General features: G+C 38.9%; 1 protein-coding gene across 10 annotated transcripts in view; it reads left to right on the top strand.

The window, feature by feature from the left end:
• Positions 1–23056, top strand: part of ZNF345 (zinc finger protein 345) — a 29348-nt gene extending 6292 nt beyond the window's left edge. For 8 of the 10 annotated variants that reach the window (XM_016935777.3, XM_016935778.4, XM_009435436.5 and 5 more), the window contains one exon: positions 20259–23056. In XM_016935777.3, the coding sequence (XP_016791266.1) occupies positions 20305–21771 (1467 nt within the window). In that variant the 5' untranslated portion in view covers positions 20259–20304 and the 3' untranslated portion in view covers positions 21772–23056. Of the gene's footprint in view, positions 1–6413; positions 6509–20258 lie in introns of all 10 variants that reach the window. The other 2 variants (XM_054673368.2, XM_054673369.2) reach the window with 1 other exon arrangement.
• Positions 23057–25258: the final 2202 nt, after the last annotated feature.

Here is a 25258-nt window from a genome sequence, read left to right as displayed (position 1 = left end):
TCAAAAACCTTTGAATACATGATCAGATGTGTCACTTCTTAAGATTGTTGTATTTGGCCAGGCCAGTGGCTCATGCCTGTAATACTAGCACATTGGGAGGCCGAGGCAGGCGCATCACCTGAGGTCAGGAATTTGAGACCAGCCTGGACAACACGGTGAAACCCCATTTCTATTAAAAATACAAAAATTAGCCGGGCATGGTGGCAGGTACCTGTAATTCCAGCTACCTGGGACGCAGGAGAATCGCTGGAACCCGGGAGGCAGAGACTGCAGTGAGCCAAGATGGTGCCACTGCACTCCAGCCTGGGTGACAGAATGAGACTCCGTCTCAAAAAAAAAAAAAAGATTGCTGTATTCTTTATTTTCATTACAAAAAGAATTCCTTATTACAACACATTTAGAAAATAGAAGGATAAAGAAAAAACAAAGGTCATCTGTAATCCTATCAATTAGATATAACTACCATCAAATTGTTACAGCAAATACTTAGAATTCTTTTTTTAATGCGATCGTTGTGTAGCTATTGATCTGTGTAACCTGTGTTTATTATGCCAAAATACATATCAACAGCTGTCCATGTTAACATTTATCTTTATCATGAATTGTAATGGCCTCATAGAGTTATTTCACCAAGGCTTTTTTGTTGAATATAGTTTGCTTACAAATTATTGGCTTTACAAATAACCATCTACTTTGGCCAAATGCTAGTGCTTGTTTTTTTCCTTTTCAGTAAAATTATAATTATATACATAATTAATGAATATATTTTTCTTATAAAAATTGTTTATTTATTTATTTATTTTGAGACGGAGTCTTGCTCTGTCGCCCAGGCTGGAGTGCAGCGTTGCCATCTTGGCTCACTGCAAGCTCCGCCTCCTGGGTTCACGCCATTCTCCTGCCTCAGCCTCCCGAGTAGCTGGGACTACAGGCGCCCGCCACCACGCCCAGCTAATTTTTTTGTATTTTTAGCAGAGACGGGGTTTCTCCATGTTGGTCAGGCTGGTCCCGAACTCCCGACCCCAGGTGATCCACCCGCCTCAGCCTCCCAAAGTGCTGGGATTACAGGCGTGAGCCACTGCCCCCGGCCGAGTATAGGTATTTTAAATGTCAGTAAATACTTCCAAAATAATTTCATATTGGCTTGATCACTTCACAGTACACTCCGTTGTCTCTAACAGAATCTGCTTTTCTAACTGCCAGTTAGGTCACTTATAGCTGCATAAGGTACAAAATAGCACTTAGAACAAATAATGATTTCATTTCATTTAAGCTATTCTTTTTTTGTTTGTTTGCTTGAGACTAGGTTTTGCTCTTGTCACCCAGGCTGGAGTGCAATGGCACGATCTCGGCTCATTGCAACCTCCACTTCCTGGGTTCAAGCAATTCTGCCTCAGCCTCCCAAGTAGCTGGGATTACAGGCTCCTGGCACAACACCTGGCTAATTTTTTTTTGTATATTTAGTGGAGATGGGGTTTCACCATGTTGTCCAGGCTGGTCTCAAACTCCTGACCTCAGGTGATCCGCCCACCTAGGCCTCCCAAAGTGCTGGGATTACAGGCATGAGCCACTGCGCCTGGCCTAAGCTAGCTATTCTTAACCTTGGTTACTAACCTCTGGTCCCACCCTCAGCAATTCTGATTTAATTGGTCTGGGGTATGGCCTGAGCATCGCCATTTTTCTCATTATTGTTTTAAGACTAATCAAGCCCATTTTTCTCATTATTGTTTTAAGACTAATCAAGCAAAGCAGTGAGAATGGAGAAGGAACAAAGAAATCTGTAACTGGTTGTGATCAATTAGTTGTAAACACCACTTGCACTTGGACTAGCCAATCACAATTTTTAAAAGGTCACCAGATGACTCTAATGCACTGCCACAATTGAGAACTGGTGACTTCAGCGCATATAAGCTGATAGAAAAGCATTAAAATTTAATTTGATGCGGAGTGGGTTCAAACCTTGGAATATTTAAAAAACTACACAAGAGGCAGGGTGCAGTGGCTCACGCCCGTAATCCCAGCACTTTAGGAGGAAGGCGGGCGGCGGATCACCTGAGGTCGGGAGTTCGAGACCAGCCTGGCCAACATGGTGAAACCCCGTCTCTACCAAAAATAGAAAAATTAGCTGGGTGTGGTGGTGGGCACCTGTAGTCCCAGCTACTCGGGAGGCTGAGGCATGAGACCCCTTGAACCTGGGAGGTGGAGTTTGCAGGGAGCCAAGATTGCACCACTGCACTCCAGCCTAGGCGACAGAGTAAGATGCTGTCTCAAAAAATAAAAATCAAAATAAAAAATAAAAAGCTACCCAAGTGATTCTAATGTACACTCAGGAATGAGAATCACTGAGTTAGACAATCGTGATTTGTTTTATGGAGCTGAGCACAGTAACTGGAAGAAAAATCAAAGTCATGTATCAAGGAAGTAGCGGAAGGAGTAGTTTTGGCAGAGGCAATCAACAATATCTGCCATACCTGTGCACTTCCTAGCAATTTATTGTATGAAAATACACTGGTCATCTTAGTGGTGTCTTGTGGGAGAGAAAACCTAAAGTATATGGTACATACACATACCACGTTTAATCAGCAGTCTTCTTTTTAAAAACAAAAAAAAAACTTTCAAAAGCTTTGAGTTTTGTAAATCTTAAACTTTTTTATGGTTTTTTTGTTGTTGTTGTTGACAGCCTGACAGTTGCTCAGGCTGGAGTATAGGAGTGCAGTGGCATGATCTCAGCTCACTGCAGCCTCTGCCTCCCCAGGTTCAAGTGATTCTCCTGCCTCAGCCTCTTGAGTAGCTGAGATTACAGGCATGCACCGCCACACCCAGCTAATATTTGTATTTTTAGTAGAGATGGGGTTTTGCCGTGTTGGCCAGGCTGGTCTCAAACTCCTGACCTCAAGTGATCCTCCTGCCTCAGCCTCCCAAAGTGCTGGGATTACAGGCGTGAGCCACCACACCCAGACTTTTACGTTTTATTTTTATCTTCACCAGTTCTTTTTTTTTTTTTTTTAATTTTGAGATTCTTTTTTTGTGACATTGAATTCAAATCTGTTTTATATTATTTTTATACAGGCATTTAATTCTATCAATTACTTTTTATTTGGTAATTTCTTGATGTCCAGTTTTTGATATGTATCTTGCTCTTGTTTACCTCGTTTCTAGGCTGTTTGTATTTCCATTTAGTTTCATATTTAACATAAGAATTATTTAGGAATATGTTTTGTTAACTTTAAAATTTTTATTAAATTTGAAACTTGTAGAAGTTACAAGAATAGCATAAAGTATTCCTGTGTACCACTCAGATTCACCAGTTGTTACCTTTTGCCTATTTGCATTATCATTCTCATATGAACTTGTTTTCTTCTCTCTCTCCCTCTCTCTCTCTGCACACACACACACACAGACACACCCTACACACATTTTATCTGTACCATTTAAGACTAAGTTGCAGATTTGTTTGTTTGTTTGTTTGTTTGTTTTTTTGAGACAGTCTTGCTGGGTCGCCCAGGCTGGAGTGCAGGGGCGTGATCTCGGCTCACTGCAAGTGCCGCCTCCTGGGTTCACTCCATTCTCCTGCCTCAGCCTCCCGAGTAACTGGAACTACAGGCGCACGCCACCACACCCGGCTAATTTTTTGTATTTTTAGTAGAGACGGGGTTTCACCGTGTTAGCCAGAATGGTCTCAATCTCCTGACCTCGTGATCCGCCTGCCTTGGCCTCCCAAAGTGCTGGGATTACAGGCATGAGCCACTGCGTCCAGCTAAGTTGCAGATATTTTGCCCCTTTATTTCCTAACAACAAGATTATTCTGTTACATAACCCACAGTACAGTTATTAAAATTTTAACATTTATATGATACTCTAATCCATATTTAAAATTTTTGATTCATCCCAGTAATGTTCTTTATAACAAACCACCCTACCCTTTCTCCTCATCTATCCAGGATCCACTTTAAAATCACACTTTAAATTTACTAATTATGTCTCTCTAGTCTTCTTTAATCTGGAAGAGTTGCTCTCTCTTTGTCTTTCATGATCTTGGAATTTTTGAAGAGGAGAAGCCATTTATTTTGTAAAAAGTCCCTTAATTTGGCTTTGTCTTCTGGTTCTTCATGCTTACATTCAGGCTATGAATTTTGTGGCAGGAATACCATAAAGGTAATATTGTATCCTTCTTGCTGCATCATCTCAGGAGATACATGATTTTGATTTATTCCATTTCTGGAGATGTTAACTTTGATAATTTGTTAAGGGGATATCTACCATGTTTCTCCACTGTAATATTGACAGTTGTCTATTTGTAATTAATAGATAATTTGTGGAGATGTACTTTGTAACTGTGTAAATAACTAGTCACCAAACTTTTCCCCACTAGTTTAACATCCATCCACTGATAATTATTCTTGGGTCTGTTATTAGTAAGATGTAATAGTAATAATGGGAGGGTTTTTTTTTTTGTTTGATTTCTATCGCCATTATTTTGTCTGTATTAATTGGTTGGCATTCTACTATAAAGAAGAGCTTTCCCTTCTCTCCCACTTATTCATTTGTTTATGTCAATATGAATTCATAGATGTTTACTTTCCTCAATGGGTTATAATCTGTTGTTATTTATTTTTATACTCAAGTTGTCCCAGATTTGGCCAGCAGGAACCCATTCTGGCTGGCTTCTGTGTTCCTTTGACTTGTCTCCATGATTCTTTGAGCATTTCCTTACTTCCTGGAATGATAAGATGTTCCAGGCTCATTCCTAAATACTGTCTTAGCTCCAGCCTGGAATGAATCATTTCTCTAAAGAGCTCTGATTCCTTGCAATGTGAATATTTGGAAACCAATATCTAGGTGATGGGACTGCAGTGTTCATTCTTGTCACAACCTGTTCCATATTTATATCTTCCTTCTGTAGTAGTAAGAAACCTGGCTTCCATTATCCTCATTAGATTTACGAATTTGTTCAAGTCTAGAATTTATACATACAGAATGTGAGAATGCTAACCTATACTGTGGTAAAAATCAAGAATACTAAGTAGGGTTCAGTATTTGCTTATAGTTCTCTTTATCTTTTTATTTTTATTTATTTATTTATTTTTGAGACGGAGTCTCGCTCTATCACCAGGCTGAAGTGCAGTGGCATGATCTCCGCTCACTGCAACCTCTGTCTCCTGGGTTCAAGTGATCCTCTTGCCTGAGCCTCCCAAGTAGCTGGGACTACAGGTGTGCACCACCACGCCCAGCAAATTTTTTGTATTTTTAGTAGAGACTGGTTTTCAGCATGTTGGCCAGGATGGTCTTGATCTCTTGAGCTTGCAATCCGCCAGCCTCAGCCTCCCAAAGTGCTGGGATTATAGGCATGAGCCACCATGCCCAGCCTTTTTTTTTTTTTTTTTTCTTGAGATGGTGTCTCGCCCTGTCGCCCAGGCTGCAGTGCAGTGGCATGACCTCGGCTCACTGTAACCTCTGCCTCCCTGTTCCAGTGATTCTTCTGCCTCAGCTTCCTGAGTAGCTGGGATTACAGGTGTCCACCACCACACCTGGCTAATTTTTGTATTTTTAGTAGAGACGGGGTTTCTCCATGTTGGTCAGGCTGGTCTCAAATTCCCGACCTCAGGTGATCCGCCCGCCTCAGCCTCCCAAAGTGCTGGGATTACAGGCATGAGCCACTGCACCCGGCCAGCTTCTCTTTATCTTTGGACTGGGAGTACGTAATCAAAATATTGTGTTCTAATTTACTTGGATTTGGTTTTTTCCCCCATTAAGGTTGCTTTTGTTATTCATTTGAAATACATTTAAGTTTGTTAGTTCCTACCGTTTGGCCTTTTTTATTACTCTGTTCTTGGTGACTTGATTGTATGAGTATGTAAAAATATTAGCATGCTACCAAAAGTTAAAACTAGCTGGGTGTGGTGGCTCACACCTGTAATCCCAGCACTTTGGGAGGCTGAGGCAGGTGGATCACTTGAGGCCGGGAGTTCAAGACCAGCCTGGGCAACACAGGGAAACCCCGTCTCTACCAAAAAATACAAAAATTAGCCAGGAGTGGTGGTGCACACCTGTAGGCCCAGCCACTTGGGAAGCTGAAGCAGGAGAATCACTTGAACCTGGGAGGCGGAGGTTGCAGTGAGCCAAGATCATGCCACTGCATTCCAACCTGGGCGACAGAGTGAGACCCAGTCTCAAAAAAAAAAAAAAAAGTTAAAACTATGCAAAAAGGTAAAGTTAGAGCATCATCACTCTGCTCCCACACCCTTGTTTTGGTGCGTGTTAATGGGCTCAATTGTGTCCCTTCCAAAATTCATTTCTTGAAAGCCTAAACCCCAGTGCCTTAGAATGTGAATGTATTTGGAAACAGGGCCTTTAATTCAGTTAAAATGAGGCCATTAAGGTGAGTACTCATTCGACCTGACTCCTATCTTTATAAGGGAGGAAATTTGGACACACAGAGAGATGCCAAGGATACACACAGAGGAAAGACCATGTGAGTGCATAGCAAGAAAGTGACCATCTGCAAGCCAAGGTGAGAGGCCTCAGAAGAAACCAAACCCGCAATCAGCATAATCTTAGACTGATGTCCATAACTGTGAACAAACAAATTTCTGTTATTTAAACCATCCAGTCAGTGGTATTTTATTATGGCAGCCCTAGCAAACTAATACAGTGAGTTATTTCCTCCTGGGTCATACTATATACCTGTCTCTCTGGGTTATGCTGAGATTGGACCCTCATTATAGGTCTATAATGAGGATTCAGCATTTCCTTACTTCCTGGAATGAGAAGATGTGTTCCAGGCTCATTCCTAAATACTGTCTTAGCAGACAACATTTCTGGTGGATCTTAAAGAGAATGAGCATGCCCTTTACACTACTCCAGATGATGTTATCATAGGGTTTTCAACCAGAGGAAAACTAGTTTCTCAAATGCTGGATTGCAAGTTATTTCCACTAGTAAGAGAGATCCCCACAGTGATTTAGGAGTTCAAGATTGCCAGTTTCATCTGGGTCCCATCCATATGTCCCAACTCCAAATTTCAGGTTCCTATTCTTTGCCATTCTTCTTTCACATGAAAAATGTGGCAAGACTGTGAATTCAACATTCATCATAATTCAGCAAGCTGAGCAGTTTTGTGTTTTTCAGCAATGTCAGCCCTTTGGCTACAAGAAAGGGGAGATTCTTTTAGGATTTTTGTGGAAATGCTCTCATTCTCAGATTGTGACTTGAACTGAGAGTTAATAAACCTGAGCTTATCAGCTTCTCTTTATGCATTTAAGTTAACATAAGTTAATCCATCCCACACCGCAGTCCTTATATCATTACTGCCATAATGGTCAAGTACAGCAACTATTTAGCTCCCAAGGCATGTGCTTTAATTGACACTTCATTCCAATCAACCATGGCCTAATTAATTGTAACATTACTGCATGCCATTAATTTCTACCAACCCAAATCCCATTGGCATGGAACTCTGCACTGCAGTCAATCCCAAAGGATTAGCAAAAAGATACTAAAAGGCATGACCAAATTAATCCCAAAGTTCCATCTTTACAGGCCTTTCACTTGGAACGACATCAGTTACCAATTCTGTTGCAGTCAATATCTAATCAAGGAACAGAAAACACAGCAATTTGAACTAGGAAAGTTTAATATAAAAAATTATTAACCATCGTGGAACTAGAGTAACAAAGGATTGGCCAGTCAGAAGTAAAGGAAACTCTAAAAACCATGGGAATTACAGCCATAAAGAGCAGCCATTGATCGGGCATGATGCCTCACATCTGTAATCCCAACACTTGGGGAGGCTGAGGTGGGAGGATAACTTAAAGCCAGGAATTTCAGACCAGATCCTGTCTCTACAAAAAGAAAAATAAAACAGCCAATTAGCCAGGTGTGGTGCATGTGCCTGTATTCCTAGCTACTTGGGAGGCTGAGGTGGGAGGATGGCTTCAGCCTAAGAGTTTGAGGCTGCAGTGAGCTATGATTGTGCCTGGGTACCTGGGTGACTCCAGCCTGGGTGACAGAGTGAGACCTTGTCTCTAAAAAATTAAAAAAAAAAAAAGAGCAGCCACTACTAATGGTAGAGAGTCCAAGGAAGACGCCCTCCCAGGGTTAACATCCAGCCCTTGTTGGAGAGTGCACATCTGTGGCTCACTGAATGACAGTAATTGCTGTGGTAAAGGGCTGGGACTAAGATGAGGCAAGTGAGACAGTGAGAAGCACTCACCGTCAGATGTAACTACACTTGGATGACCCTGAGACGGAATGCCTCAAATTTTGCACCCTGGGTTCCTCATTCTTAAGACAGTCATCGTCAGGGTTATACGTGCAGGGTTGGCATCTGAGAGTGAAAGCCTCAAGTTTTGTGCCATAAGTGCCTCACTTGCCTTAGCCATGTCCTGTTCCTGCTGTGGAACTTGCTGGAAATCTGTGCTCTAGAATTTGCCAGGAATCCATCCTGTGTGGCAGACTGGGTTGTCTTACCAGAAGCATTTGCTACAAAACTTTCAGACAAGGCTACTGGGTGCTGCTGGCCACTTTGTACTTTAAGAGCCGGGAGCTAGAGAAGCTGCTTGACTGAGGAAGCCTGGTAAAGTCACCCATGCTGCAGGAACTGGGTGCTCGGGAAACTGAATGTGCTGCAGGAGGTGGACCTGGATTCTGGAGCCGCCTGCCAGCAAGCATGCCAGAACCAGAAAGGAACGCCCCTTCCTCCTGCAGTGTCTTTCGGACATCCACTACTGGCAAAGCTTAACATTGTTCTGGCAAGGAAAAATATTTCTATAGCCCAGGTCTGCTTTTGCAGAGTGAAAAAATGGTGAATAAAGGGTGAATTTGGAACTTAGGGGCAATACATTGATAACTAGCACATAGTCTTCTAAGAGTTTTAAAGTTAATTTTTTAAAATGTAAGACTGACTTTGCTGTGAGATAGGGATATAATACTTTTCAAAATTTTTATTTATTTATTTATTGATAGAGACAGAGTCTCACTCTGTCACACATGCTGGAGTGTAGTAGTTCAATCTCGGCTCACTGCAACCTCCACCTCCCAGGTTCACGTGATTCTCCTGCCTCAGTCTCCCGAGTAGCTGGGACTATAGATATGTGCCACCACGCCCAGCTACTTTTTGTATAGTACTTTTTTAAATGGATAGATGATTATATCTTTTGAATTTTTCCATATAGGCAATCATAAGATCTGCAAACATCACTTTTGTTTCTTGCTTTCTAGTACTTACATGTTTTATTTGCTACAGCCTTTCCGGACATGCACATATTTGACGTGTCCCTTCCTGGTTTTTGTAGGTGCTGTTCATCAGAATGAGGAAATTACCTTCCACTCATAGCTTGTTCAAGTTTTGTGTTTCTTCTTACAGTAACTGGATGTTGGGTTTTATCAAATTCTCTGATTGTTGTAGACAATTGTGCATTTTTCTCTCTATTCTGTTAATATAATTAATTAACTGATTTTTCAGTGTTGAAGCAACCTTATATTCCTTGGATAAAATCAACTTATTCATAAAGTTTGCTTTTTTAATTATTTTATTCAGTTTGCTAGAGTTTTATTTAGGGTGTGTGTGTGTGTTCATAAATTACATTAGCCCAAAATTATTCTCTCTTCATATTTAGTATTTTGTCTTATTTGGTATCATGGCTGTTAGACTACTTTCATCAGATAAACTGAAAAATGTTCTTTCTGTTTCTTTTTTCTTCTTTTCCCCTCAAAGTTTGAGGTTTTTCCTGAAATATTTTATATATTCAAATATATAAAATCTTTTTAGGTTAAGTGATAATACCCATATAACCACCATGAAGATTGGAAAAATACAACATTGCTAATACCACAAAGCCATCTGCCTGCCCAAACCAAATTAATCTCTTTCACTCTCCACTGAAGTGTAACTATTAAGTAGATTTTGTAAAAATCATTCTCTGCTATTATAATTTTTTGCCAACTTTGTATAACTCCCTAAAGAATATTATACAGCTTTGCCTGCTTTTAAACTTATGTAAATTGAATATTAATATATGTGTTCTTTTAAGTTTTGTTTTGTTTTGTCTTTTTTGAGACAGTCTCACTCTGTTGCCCACGCTAGAGTGTAATGGCATAATCTCGTCTCACTGCAACCTCTACCTCCCGATTCAAGTGATTCTCCTGCCTCAGCCTCCCAAGTAGCTGGGGTTACAGGCGTGCCCCACCAAGCCTAGCTAATTTTTTGTATTTTTTAGTAGAGACGGGGTTTCACTATGTTGGCCAGGCTGGTCTCAAACTCCTGACCTCAAGCGATCCACTTGCCTCGGCCTTCCAAAGTGCTAGTATTACAGGTGTGAGCCGCCACACCTGGCCCATGTTGAATAGTTTAGATATATCTTGTTTATCTCCACTATTATTTCATAACCTTTATGACTATATCACAGTGTATTTTGTCCAACATATTTTTTATGTGGATAATTGGTGGTTTCCAGCATTTTACCCTTAATAAAACTGTTATGAACCTTGTAGTGGATGTTTTACCTAGGAGTGGAATTGCTGGGTAATAGGGAATGTGCATGTGTTAGCCTAGATAACCAAACTCTTTCAAAGTGGTTGTATGAAAAAGTGGTCTACTTCCAACAGTGTATGTTTGCCGCCGCCTTTGCCACGTTTTTCCCACATCTTTACCAACATTTGGAATAGTCACACTTTTTACCTACCTAGTATACTTAGTAATATATAATTATGGTGTTAATTTGTATGACCATGACTACTAATGAAACAGAACATCTTTTCATTTGTATTATCTTTTATCTCCTTTTCTCATTTTTTTCCCCAAGATTTGTTCTTTTAGGCAAAATTCACATGAGATACACTTAACTATTTTAAAGTGTATAATTCAGTGGTATTTAGTATAAATTCAGTGGTATTTGCTGTATTCATAATATTGTGCAACTATTGACTCTCTCTAGTTTTAAACCTTTTTCATCTGCCTCTAGAAATACCCTGTACCCAATTGAAGCAAAACTTTTAACTTGGATGAATTTAAATTGATGTATTCTTTTCTTTCATTGCTTGTGCTTTAGGTGTTAAATTTAAGAATTAATTGCCAAATCTGAGGTCATGAAGAATTAGAAATCCTGTTTTTTTGAAAGAATTTTATGATTTAGCACTTCTGTTTAGGTTGTTGATCCATCTTGAGCTCACATTTTATATTGGCATGTGTTTATCCAGTTGTCCCAATACCATTTGTTGAAGAGACATTTCTTTCTCCATTCAGTGGACTTACTATCCTTCTGGGAAATCTATTAGTCATAGATGTTTGGGTTTATTTCTGGATTTTCAGTTTTATTCCATTAGTTTACAAGTCTGTTCTTAGGCCAGTCCTATTGATTACTGTACCTTTGTAGTAGTAAGTTTTACAATTGTAAGAAGAGAGTCCTACTTTTTCATTTTCAATACACATTGCAGTTCCATATGGATTTTGGGTACCAATTGCAGTTCCATATGGATATGAGGAGTGGCTTTTTTTTTTTTTTTTTTTTTTGAGTCAGAGTCTTGCTGTGTCGCCCAGGCTGGAGTGCAGTGGCGAAATCTCCGCTCACTGCAACCTCTGCTTCCTGCGTTCCAACAATTCTCCTGCCTCAGGCTCCCGAGTAGCTGGGATTACAGGTGCGTGCCACCATGCCCAGCTAATTTTTTTTACTTTTAGTAGAGACAGGGTTTTACCACATTGGCCAAGCTAGTCTCAAACTCCTGACCTTGTGATCCACCTGCCTTGGCCTCCCAAAGTGCTGGGATTACAGGCGTGAGCCACCGCGCCCGGCCTCGAGTTCACATTTTATATTTGCATGTGTTTATCCAGTTGTCTCAATACCATTTTTTGAAGAGACATTTCTTTCTCCATTCAGTGGACTTAACTGGCCTTCTGGGAAATCTATTAGTCATAGATGTTTGGGTTTATTTCTGGATTTTCAGTTTTATTCCATTAGTTTACAAGGCTGTTCTTAGGCCAGTCCTTTTGATTACTGTAGCTTTATAGTAGTAAGTTTTACAATTGGAAGAAGTGAGTCCTACTTTTTCATTTTCAATACACATTACAGTTCCATATGATTTTGGTACCCATTGCAGTTCCACATGGATATGAGGAGTGGCTTTTTTTTTTTTTTTTTTTGAAATGGAGTCTTGCTCTGTTGCCCAGGCTGGAGTGCAGTGGTGGAGCTCGGCTCACTGCAACCTCCGCTTCCTGGGTTCTAACAATTCTCCTGCCTCAGGCTCCCGAGTAGCTGGGATTACAGGTGCGTGCCACCACGCCCAGCTAATTTTTTTACTTTTAGTAGAGACAGGGTTTCACCATGTTGGCCAAGCTAGTCTCGAACTCCTGACCTCGTGATCCACCCGCCTCAGCCTCCCAAACTGCTGGGATTACCGCCCCACCTGGCTTTTCATTTCAAAGGCCACTGAAGTGTTAATAGAGATTGTATTGAATCTGCAGATTATTTTAGCGAGTATTGCCATCTTCATGTTAAGTCTTCTAATCCATGAACATGGGATTTTAATCTATTTAATCTCCAACTGATGTACTGCAATTCAGTTCTGGTACTAGCTGCCCAGAGTTAGTTTCAGACTCCATAGGTTTTAGCATACAGTCCCCAGTAAATCTGCCCTTACTTTAGGCCAACTAGCTACAATTCCAGGAAGTTCCCATGACTTCCTCCCCCTCCCCCCTTCATTTAGTAATTCCCTACAACTCACAGAATTCAGGAAAGCACTACACTTAAAATTATAGTTTTATTATGAAAGATAAGGATACAAATTAGGAACAGCACAGTAAAGAGACACATAGAACAAGGTCTGAAAGGGATCTATACACAGTTTCTATGCCCTTTCCTGGTGAAAGCAGGGTGTGTCACCCTCCAAACACATTGATATGTTCACCAATAAGGAAGCCCCACTGAACTTTGGGGTGGAATTTCATTATGTAGGCATGATTGATTAATCATTGGCCACATGATTGAACTCAGTCTCCAGCCCCACTTTCTTCCTCAGAGATTGGCTAGCTAAAAGTATTTTTGATGACTGCCCCAATTCTGAAGCTACTCGGGTCCACCATGAGTTACCTCATTAGCATAAACTCAGGTGTGATCCATAGCAAAGACATGTCTAGCTCTGTGCTAGGAACCCTAGGACAAAGACCTGACAAATTATTACACAGGGCATAAACAAGACCAGGAGTGAATATGGCAGTGTTTTCCTATTTATTTAGTGGTTTCTTTTCTCTTGGATCATTTAGCTTTTTTTTTTTTTTTTGAGACTGAGTCTTGCTCTGTCGCCCCGGCTGGAATGCAGTAGCGTGATCTCGGCTCACTGCAAGCTCCACCTCCTGGGTTCAAGCAGTTCTCCTGCCTCAGCATCCCAAGTAGCTGGGATTACAGGCACGCGCCACCACGCCTGGTGTGCCACCATGCCTGACTAACTGTTTCGTATTTTTAATAGAGACAGGGTTTCACCATGTGGGCCAGGCTGGTTTCGAACTCCTGACCTCAAGTGAGCCGCCCACCTTGGCCTCCCAAAGTGCTGGGATTACAGACTTGAGCCACTGCACCCAGCCCATTTAGCTTTTTATTAATGATTTGAGAAAGATCTTATATTTTACATGCTAGTTCTTTGACAGTTAAATATTTTGTAAATATCATCACCCATTCTGTGGCTTGCGTCTTTTTAACAGATTTTATTCATAAGTGAGCTGTGAATCACGCTTATATTTTTACGCAACTTTGTTTTCCATTTAATTTCTATTACCTTTTTGTCCATATATTTATCACTAATTTATATTCAAAATCTACTGGAAAATAAATCTTTTTCCAGTATGTTCTGTCAGTTTCTTGGGTTTAGAGACATCTCTTCTATGATCCTTTTTTTCTCTACTGACTGCTTGTACCACTATTACTCTAGAATTCTATCTTTTTCAATTCACTGCCCTTCTGCGTTGAGTTCTTTGTTTCTTGGATTCCTTGCCTTCCTGTTTCTTGGTTTGGTTCTTCTTGATATTGGTGGCATGTGAGAAAGGATGAATGAGAATTAAATTTTGTGAGTTCTGGTATATTTTTCAACCACTATATTGATTCTTTGGCAGGGCATGGAATTCTACATTAAAAATATTTTTCCTCAGAATTTTAAAATTATGATCTCTGTCTTATAGTATTGTTTAGAACTCCAAAGCCATTTTCATTCCTGGTCTTTGGTTTATACCCTGTCTTTGCATTTTGGAGCCTTTTAGGGTATTTTCTTTGTTCCCAGTGTCCTAGAACCTAATAAAAATATATGTAAATGTAAATCATCTTTTTTTTATACTACATACCAAGTGGACCCATTAAATATGGAGACTCATTTCTTTCAGGTCTGGGAAGTTTCCCTTAATGCTACTTTTTAGAACAATCTGTATTTTCTGTTTTCTTTGAAAAATTTCAAACGTAGAGAAAAAAAGATTATTCCGGTGAATTCTGAATACCCATTTTCTTCCTCTGTTTGGGCCACTGTAACAAAATACCATAAACTAGTTATCTTATAAACAAAAGAAACTTATTTCTCACAGTTGTGGAGGCTGGAAAGTACATGATCAAGATGTTGGCAGATTCAGTGTCTGGTAAGGACCTGCTTTCTGCTTCATAGTTGGCACCTTCTCTCTTTGTCCTCACATAGTAAAAAGGGAAACGCAGTCCTCTGGGTCCTCTTTTTTAAGGACATTAATTACATTCATGAGGGCTCTGCCCTCATGACCTAATCACCTCCCAAAGGCCCCACCTCCTTACCCCATTACATTGATAACTAAAGTTCAACATTTCATTTGGGGGTTGGGAGGACACAAACATTCAGACTCTATCATCCATCACCCAAATTCTTCAGTTGTTGCCATTTTGCCACATTTCCTTTATCTTTATTAATACACACACATACACTTTTTTTTGTGAGTCATTTGAAAATATGTTGGGGACATCTTCACATTTTACCATTAATAATTTTAACATATATCTCCTTAGTATTAATGATATATCTCCAACCTAAGAAAATTAAAATAGACTTAATAATATTCTTAAGCATTTTATATTTAGACAGCTCCAGTAGTCTTCAAGCTCTCTTTATTTAGCTGCTATTGTGTTTGTTTGTTTGTTTTACTTGGGTATGTGTTTGCCTGATCTAGGATCCAGTCAAGATTTATATATTGATTTGGTCATTGGATCTCTTTAGTTTCTTTTAATCTGGAGCAGTCTCTCATTTTTTGTTTTATATGACTTTGAATTTTTTGTTTTTTTTTGAGATGGAGTTTCACTCTTGTTGCCCAGGCTGGAGTGCAATGGTACGATCTTGTCTTACCACAACCTCCGCCTCCTGGGTACAAGCGATTCTCCTGCCTCAGCCTCCCTAGTAGCTGGGATTACAGGCATGCGCCACTGCACCCGGCTAATTTTGTATTTTTAGTAGAGACGGGGTTTCTCCATGTTGGTCAGGCTGGTCTCAAATTCCCGACCTCAGGTGATCTGCCCAACTTGGCCTCCCAAAGTGCTGGGATTACAGGCGTGAGTCACCATGCCCGGCCCTGTTTTATATGACATTGAATTTTTTTGAGAATCCAGGACAATTATTTTATAGAATGTCACATAACCTTTATTTGTCTCATGGCTTTCTCATGTATAGGAAGCTTAGATTCAGGTTAAATATATTTGGCAAGCATACCACATAGGTGGTATGATGGTACATCTTTTATTGTATTACATTGGGAGGAACATATTGTCAGGTTGCTCTACTACTGTTGATGCAAAGTGCTGTATGGATGTTTGTCCCCTCCGAATCTTATGTTGAAATTTTCCCCCCATTGTTGGAGGTGGGGCTTAATGGCAGGTGTTTCAGTTATGGGGGTGGATCCCTGATGAACAGATTAATACCCTCCCTGGGGGGCAGTGGGTGAGTGAGTTCTTGCTCTTATTACTTCCCAAAAGAGCTGGTTGTTAAAAAGAACCTAGCACCTCTCTCGACCCTCTCTTTTGCTTCCTCTCTCTCCACATAATCTCTGCACATCCCAGCTCCTCTTCACCTTCTGCTAGTGGAAGCAGCCTGAAACCTTCATCAGAAGAAGCTGTTGGTGCCATGCATCTTGTACAGCCTGCAGAACTGTGAGCCAAATAAACCTCTTTTCTTTATAAGTTACCCACTCTTAGATATGTCTTCATAGCAACACAAGTAGACTAAGGCATCAAGTTTTACCACTTAAGATTAAGGTGGTGAGTACCAAATCTTTCTATTAAACAGGTATATATTTTTCCCTTTATAATTAATAAATAATCTGTAGAGTGATACTGTGAGATCAAGTGAATATCCTTTTCTGCAGCACAATTCATTATCCAGTTTTAGAATCCGTTGAGGATCCTGAATCTTTTATCCTATTGACGATTTTTAAATGGTGATTTTCAGGTTCCTCCGTTTCTTCTAGCACACTTTGTAGATTCTTAGCAAACTTCTAAAAATGATTTCTTCTCAGTAGAGGTTGGACTTTGTTGCTTGACCTCCCATATTTTCCTATTTTCCATTTCTGTATCTTTTTTATATGGGTTTTAAAGATATTTTATTATTTACTTTTGAATGATTTGTTTTTATTCCAACTTTATATTTTCATTTTCTATGAATACTTTTTTCACTTAATATTTCTTTCATATTATTCTATTCTTGTATCATGTGGAGTAGCTTCTCATATCCTTATGAGAATATACGTTGTGACTTTTGAGGTTTTCTTTGTTCTCCTATATAGTCTGTCTTCTGAGTTGCTTTGGTTGCTTTGTTTACTGTCTTTTATCTTACAGGCTTTTCTCAAATATCTAATATTTGCCTATTTTTTGTTTCTGTTGTTTTTGTATATATTTAAGATATACAACATGAGGTTTTGATACATATTATGAAATGGTGACTGTAGTCAAGCAAATTAACATGTTCATCATCTCACATAGTTACACTTTTTGTGTGTGTGTGGCAAGAGCACCTAAAAATCTACTCTCATCAAAAATCTCAAATACAATACAATGTCATTAACTATAGTCCTCATGTTGTACATTGGATCTCTAGACTTATTCATTCTACATGTCTGAAACTTTGTATCCTTTGACCTGCATCTCCCCATTTTCTCCCTGACAGTCCCTGGTAACTACCATTCTGTATGCTATTTCTGTACTTTTTTTTTTTTTTTACATTCTACATATAAGTGAGATCATGCAGTATTTCTCTTCGTCTCCCTTATTTCACGTAGCATAACGTCCTCCAGTTTCATGTCTGTTTTGTCAAATGGCAGGATCTCTTTCTTTTCAATGGTGAATAATATTCATTTATATATCACAATTTCTTCATCTGTTCATCCATCAGTGGGCACATAGGTTATTTTCATGTCTTGGCTATTGTGAATAATACTGCTTTGAACATGTGAGTGCACATATCTTCATGAGGTAGTGATCTATTTAGAGTGGGCCCTAAGAAGCTGTATGCTATATATTTTGTATGTTGATTGTTAGACTTTTATGGGTACTTAGTTCCCTCCACTTCTTAAGTTTTTCTGGGGTTCTGCAGCATAAATCATACACTTTTTTATACACAAAAAGTGTAACTATGTGTGGGCTTTCCTTACTTTTAGTTAAGATTATATCTTTTTTTGATTGGTCATTGTTTATCTTACACTTTCAACTTAAAATGTTGGCTGGGCATGGTGGCTCATGCCTGTCATCCCAGCACTTTGGGAGGCCAAGGCGGGTGGATCACTTGAGGTCAAGAGTTCGAGACCAGCCTGGCCAATATGGTGAAACCCCACCTCTACTAAAAATACAAAAATCAGCCAGGTGTGGTGGTGGGCACCTGCAATCCCAGCTATTTGGGAGGCTGAGGCAGGAGGACCACTTGAACCTGGGAGGCAGAGGTTGCAGTGAGCTGAGATTGTGCCATTGCACTCCAGTCTGGGTGACAAAAGTGAAACTCCGCTAAAAAAAAAAAAAGGGGGGGGTGGGGTGCCAGGCCTGGTGACTCATGCCTGTAATCCTAGCACTTTGGGAGGCTGAGGTCGGGAGTTCAAGACCAGCCTGACCAACATGGAGAAACCCTGTATTACTAAAAATACAAAATTAGCCAGGCGTGGTGGCACATGCCTGTAATCCCAGGTACTCAGGAGGCTGAGGCAGGAGAATCACTTGAACCCGGGAGGCTGAGGTTGCAGCGATCTGAGATCATGCCATTGCACTCCAGCTTAGGCAACAAGAGCGAAACTCCGTCTCAAAATAAATAAATAAATAAATAAGCTGAAAATGTTTTGTTGCTGCAGCTTCCTCTTTAATTTCCTTTTATGTGGTGGTTTTGTTCTGTTTTACAAATTCCTTTTCATTCCTTTTAGTGAGGTTTTGGAAAGCGTACGGGGATAAATGCACGTGATCCACTTGCGCTTTTTCAGAGAAATTATGTCGTATGTCTAGAGAAATCTAGTTTTTAGATGTTTATTTGTAAGGATAATACATTTTGCAAATAATTTATTATATTATTCAATACATGCATTTAGGTTTTTTTTGCATGTACCAGAGTTCAAGTTGATTAAATTAATAGATATTATCTTCGTCTTCATGAAGCTTGGCTCTATTGTAGCAGACAGAGATTAAACAAGCATTCAAACAAATATGAAAAATTTAACTGTAGGGAATGGATATGTAAATTACCTATTATCAAAACAAAACACAAAGAAAAGAGGAAAAAAGAGCTCTGAGAAATGATAGTAGAGTGTGCATAATTCAGACTGAACATGTAGGAAATATTTTAAAGATACATCATTTAGCAGAGACCTAAACCACTGCCAGAAACTTGCAAGGCCAAGAGTAGGGGCAGTGGATATAGGGGGACATTTCAGGCAGATGAAACCATGATGGGGATGGGTCGGTACAGTTTTGTGCATTTGAAGAACTATGAAGACTACTGTAGCTACAGCTTATTGTTGGGTGGGGGGTGCAGGGAGGGATATTAGGTTGAAGAGACAGGCAGATCACTGAGGAACTTTTAAGAGCGAGTTCATTTTGAGCAGAACAGTTCCAGGCTAAATATCACTCTGGGTGCTAAGGGTGCAAAACTGGAAATGCAGGCAGGTAGAAGAAATGCTGGTTTAGTGTCCAAGCAAAAGATAATTTTGATTTGGATTAGCCAGTTGGAGACTGAAAGAACAATTTCAAGACGTATTTAGACCTGCTCTAAACAGGATTGTTATGTGAGTTGTAGAAAGAGATTGGTGCTGAATGTTTTCACTTTTTTGGGGTTTGAGGTATTCACTCAGGGCCTTAGATAGTATCTTTAAATCCATTCCCTTTCCTAGCCTCTACTTTTGAGGCAAATAAGTCTCCCAAAATAATAAGCACTGCATAGTTACTTTATGCAAGTATGTAAGTAGATTTGGTGTGATCAGAATCATTCCATAATCATCAAAGATGAGGTTCAGGATATTTATATGTCTTCATCTTTCTTGCAATCTTCTAGTAGTATCACATTGCCTCCTGTCTTGTCTTCCCTTTCCTCTTATGTTAAAACTAGATTCTGTTCCTCTGCTGTAGCCCTTACTGAGCTCCTTCTTCTCTCAATGTTATCATCATAGAATTTGGAGGCAAACTTATTTCTTAAATGGCATAAACAAACCACATTCTAACCACAGATGAATCTTCCCTCTCCATAGCTCATTCCATACTCATTTAGCACATTAGTCTTTCATTGGGAAGCTGCTCTTTGTGGATTATCTTTCTTTTCTATCTCCATCAGTTTATATGCAAATTCTGTTTATTACTGATACATCCCAGATTTTCCACCCCAGGAAAAATGTAGTACTCCCAACAACCCTGATAAATGAATATGAGAATTACTCTCATTTATAAATGTTTATAGCACTAGATTCATCTCTTAAAAAATTAAGACAGGGCCAGGACATCTGTATAATTACCAAGCTTTCAAAGTCTGCAGGACTTTTCAACTAAACTAAACTACTATTTTAAATAAATATCTAAACTACTATTTAAAAATAATCTGTTTCCTGAAAACCTCCTCCACTTTCTAGTCTGACTTTTACTCATTTTCTCTGCTTCCCTAATCTGTTTTTCAAATTGCCCAGTCATATGTGAGAACTGTATAAACCACTCAATTTTTATGAAAATTAAATTGTAGTTAAGTCTTTTGTATCTATTATAAACGTTTAATCTCTCCCAGAACACAAAAAAGTGAATGTTTGCTTTTATATTTTCTTTCAGACTATGAATCAAAGTTGAGACCAAGAAATTATTTCTGAAAAAGGATATGGAAAACCTTACAAAACACAGCATTGAGTGTTCAAGTTTCAGAGGTGATTGGGAATGTAAAAGCCAGTTTGAGAGAAAACAGGGATCTCAGGAAGGACATTTCAGTGAAATGGTATTTACTCCTGAAGACATGCCCACTTTCAGTATCCAGCATCAGAGAATTCATACTGATGAGAAACTCCTTGAATGTAAGGAATGTGGGAAGGATTTTAGTTTTGTATCGGTCCTTGTTCGACATCAGCGAATTCATACTGGTGAGAAACCTTATGAATGCAAAGAATGTGGCAAGGCCTTTGGTAGTGGTGCAAACCTTGCTTACCATCAAAGAATTCATACTGGTGAGAAGCCTTTTGAATGTAAAGAATGTGGGAAGGCCTTTGGTAGTGGCTCAAACCTTACTCACCATCAGAGAATTCATACTGGTGAGAAACCCTATGAGTGTAAGGAATGTGGGAAAGCCTTTAGTTTTGGATCAGGCCTTATTCGACATCAGATCATTCACAGTGGTGAGAAGCCTTATGAGTGTAAGGAATGTGGGAAGTCCTTTAGTTTTGAATCAGCCCTTATTCGGCATCACAGAATTCACACAGGTGAGAAACCTTATGAATGTATAGATTGTGGTAAAGCCTTTGGCAGTGGTTCAAACCTTACTCAACATCGGCGGATTCATACTGGTGAGAAACCTTATGAATGCAAAGCATGTGGAATGGCCTTTAGCAGTGGTTCGGCTCTTACTCGGCATCAGAGAATTCATACCGGTGAGAAACCATATATATGTAATGAATGTGGTAAGGCCTTTAGTTTTGGATCAGCCCTTACTCGACATCAAAGAATTCATACTGGTGAGAAACCTTATGTATGTAAGGAATGTGGGAAGGCTTTTAATAGTGGCTCAGATCTCACTCAGCATCAGAGAATTCACACTGGTGAGAAACCCTATGAGTGTAAGGAGTGTGAGAAAGCCTTTAGAAGTGGTTCAAAACTTATTCAGCATCAAAGAATGCATACTGGAGAGAAACCTTATGAATGTAAGGAATGTGGGAAGACCTTTAGTAGTGGTTCAGACCTTACTCAACATCACAGAATTCATACTGGTGAGAAACCCTATGAATGTAAGGAATGTGGGAAGGCCTTTGGTAGTGGCTCAAAACTTATCCAACACCAGCTAATCCATACTGGTGAAAGACCCTATGAATGTAAAGAATGTGGAAAGTCCTTTAGTAGTGGTTCAGCTCTTAATCGGCACCAGAGAATACACACTGGTGAGAAACCCTATGAATGTAAGGAGTGTGGGAAGGCTTTTTATAGTGGCTCAAGCCTTACTCAGCATCAGAGAATTCATACAGGTGAGAAACCTTATGAATGTAAGAACTGTGGGAAGGCTTATGGGAGGGATTCAGAGTTTCAGCAACATAAGAAAAGTCATAATGGTAAGAAACTCTGCGAATTGGAAACTATAAATTGAAATTATGTGCTGAAGGAAGGACTCTAAACATATGACTTAAGAAAATTCATAGTGTTGAAAATCTCTACAAATAGAACTAAGGTACAAATGCCTTACTTATGCTTCACAGGTTAGTCAGTCTAACAATATTTATACAGGAAAAAAATCACCCCAAATAAAATAAATATTTGAAGATCCTTATCTATATTCATTCCTTCATTACTTTTGGAAAATTCTTACTTGTGAATGTTAAAAATGAAAAAAAATCATTTATTGTATTTTGCCTCAACTTTAAACATTGGAAAACTCATTTCTGGGTTAATCCTACTATATTTTTTCAATGGTCTTTTTTTTGTATTATACAGAATTACTGATTCATTGAAAAATTATTTTATTTATTGCAAGTCTAAATTTATCCTTTTTTTCTTTCCTGATTATCCTAACACCATTTATTCAATAACCTTGTCCATTTTCATATTGTTTTTTATTGACTATTTGATGGTAAGTTACATTTTTATTCACATAAAGCTTGGATATCAGGTCAGTGTTTTTTTGTTTTTGTTTTTTTTTTTTTTGAGACGGAGTCTCACTGTCACCAAGCTGGAGTGCAGTGGTGCAATCTCGGTTCACTGCAACCTCCACCTCCCGAGTTCAAGTGATTTTCCTGCCTCAGCTCCCGAGTAGCTGGGACTACAGGCGCCCACCACCACACCCAGCTAATTTTTTGTATTTTCATTAGAGATGGGGTTTCACCATGTTGGCCAGGATGGTCTCGATCTCTTGACCTCGTGATCCATCTGCCTCGGCCTCCCAACGTGCTGGAATTACAGGCATGAGCCACCATGCCTGGCCCAGTGTTTGTTTTTTAAATTTATATATATGTATCTATGTCTCATCCTGTTTATGGTCAATAACTGTTACTTTTAAGTATCCTTTAATACCTGTACCTTTTGTTTTAGAAGATTGTTTACTTTCCTTTTATAAAATTATACTCTCCATTTTAGCAAAACAGCTTTCCGTCATCATAATGTAGATAAAAAGAAAAAAAGGATATGGTTACCTGTAATCTTACCAATCATAGATAATCACTGTCAAACTTTTGGAGCAAATCCTTTAATACTATCTCTCATTGTTTTGGAAACAAGGTGTGATTATGCTATACTATAACCAGCCCTTAATATTTTTTGTCTGTAAATATGTTGTTACCATTTTATTGGCTTTATAGTATTCACCTGTCTTTATCAAACCCCAATTTTGTCAAATATTAAAAATTTTGCCATTATAAACACTTACCTTGATCGCCCCTTTTCAGTGTGTCTGATTTATTTATTTATTGTTCATTTCAGAGATAATGTATCAATTGCTTTTGCATATAAAAGATTTTTACATTACAGATAAAGCCGGCCTTTCCTTTGAGCAGCATTCCTGGCCTCAGTTCCTTTCCAATGTTAACCAATTTACTTATTCTTCCAGATCCTTTTATATGCATCTGTAACATACCTATGGTAATGTGGGTAGAATCAATACCTCAGAGCCTTATTGTGTGGATTCTATAATTGTGCCTATCACATAATAAATGCTTAGTGAATGTTACCCATCACTATTATCTTCTCAAGCTTCATTTTTATTATTTCTAGAAAAACTTTTAGCCATGATCCATACCTTACTCAACAACAAAGACCTCATAATGGAGAAAGACATTCATTTAAATGAATGTAGGCAAAATTTGATTGACATTCTTTCCTTGTTGAATAAGAATATTTGCTGCCAGGCACAGTGGCTCACACCTGTAATTTCAGCACTTTGGGAGGCCAAGGTGGGTGGATCACTTGAGGCCAGGAGCCTAGCCAACATGGTGAAACCCCATCTCTATTAAAAATACAAAAATTAGCCAGGCATGGTGGCGTGTGCCTGTAGTTCCAGCTACTCGGGAGTCTGAGGCATAAGGATTGCTTGAACCTGTGGAGGTTGCAGTGAACCAAGATTGCACCACTGAACTCCAACCTGGGTGACAGAGCAAGGCTCTGTCTCAGAACAAAATAAAAATAAATAAATAAAAAATTGTCCTACAGAAAAAATAATAAGATTATAAAGTGTGAGAAGACAAATACACTATAAAATTTGTACCAGGGTAGAAGTAAAAAAACTATGGCAGTTTTCTCCATTGAAATCCAAATATTAATTCAGTACTCATCTGCATGATTCTTTGCTTAAAAATAAAATGCAGGCAGGCACAGTAACTCTTGCCTGAAATCTCAGCACTTTGGGAGGCTGAGGCAGGAGGATTGCTGGAAGCCTGGAGTTTGAGACCAGCCTGGGTAACATAGCAAGCCCCCAACTCTACAATAAAAGTTTTAAAAATGAGCTAGGCATGGTGGCCTCCAGCTACCAGAGGCTGAGGTGGGAGGATCAGTTGAGCCCAGGAATTCAAGGCCTCAGTGCACTATTATTGTGCCACTGCACTCCAGCCTGGAAAACAGAATAAGATCCTGTCTCTAAAAATAAATGAGTAAATTAACTAAAATCAAATACATTATTTTTTAAATAAATGGCACTGAATAGATTACATAGCAAAACCTGTGAGGACCTGTAATATACAGAGGAAATTTTATAGCTCCAAATTCATTCATTTGTTAGAATATTAAAGAAATTGTAAATAAAGAAACCAAGCATATAACCCAAGAAGCTGGAGAAAGAATAACTACAACAAAAACCCTAAGGATAATGGGAGGGAAAAATAATTTTAGAATAAAAAAACTAGATCAATCACAACGTGCTGTTTTGAAAACAAAAATAGTAGCAGTTCTCATAAATAAAGGTATATGAACATGAATGCAAAAGCGACATTACTCTAGAGACTTTACAGATTACAGGTTGAGCATGCTTAATTTGAAAATTCAAAATCTGAAATGCTCCAAATTCCAAAACTTTTTGAGCTCAACATTATGCTCAAAGATAATTTCAGACTTCTGGATTAAGTATGCTCACCTGGTAAATATAATGCAAATATTCCAAAATCCAAAACACTTCTGGTCCCAAGCATTTTGACGGATACTCAGCTTATGTTTATTACGATTACATGTAACCTTTTAATAATTATTTTGAAAATTGAACATTTTAGTAAAAGGATTTTAATCACCAGAACTGACTCAAAAGTGGCATAGAAATGGGTATTATATAAGGGATATAAAGCAAAAACTATATCTAGGAAGGCTGGGGAAAAAAACCCTGTAGCCAAAGTCTCTTTTATACCCCCCAGTCAGGTCCCTTGAGTGAATATTCTGGCATTCAATCACATTTTGCATCGGAAAGAACAAAAGATGAAAATATATCAGCATTAGTATATTTTATGTCTTTTTAATTTGAGATAATTAGATTTTTTAATTTTTAAAAAGAATGGAATAGGAATCATTAAAAACAGACTAAAGTAACTTATGAAATCTTAAGATGCTACGTATAAAATACATCACTTTAAATATAAAACTAATTTTTAAAGTCCTGCAGATTA

Source organism: Pan troglodytes, chromosome 20, assembly GCF_028858775.2.
Source record: "Pan troglodytes isolate AG18354 chromosome 20, NHGRI_mPanTro3-v2.0_pri, whole genome shotgun sequence".
Lineage (NCBI taxonomy): Eukaryota > Metazoa > Chordata > Mammalia > Primates > Hominidae > Pan > Pan troglodytes.
The sequence above is the reverse complement of the archived record's forward strand: the minus strand, read 5'-3'. Positions and strand labels throughout refer to the sequence as shown.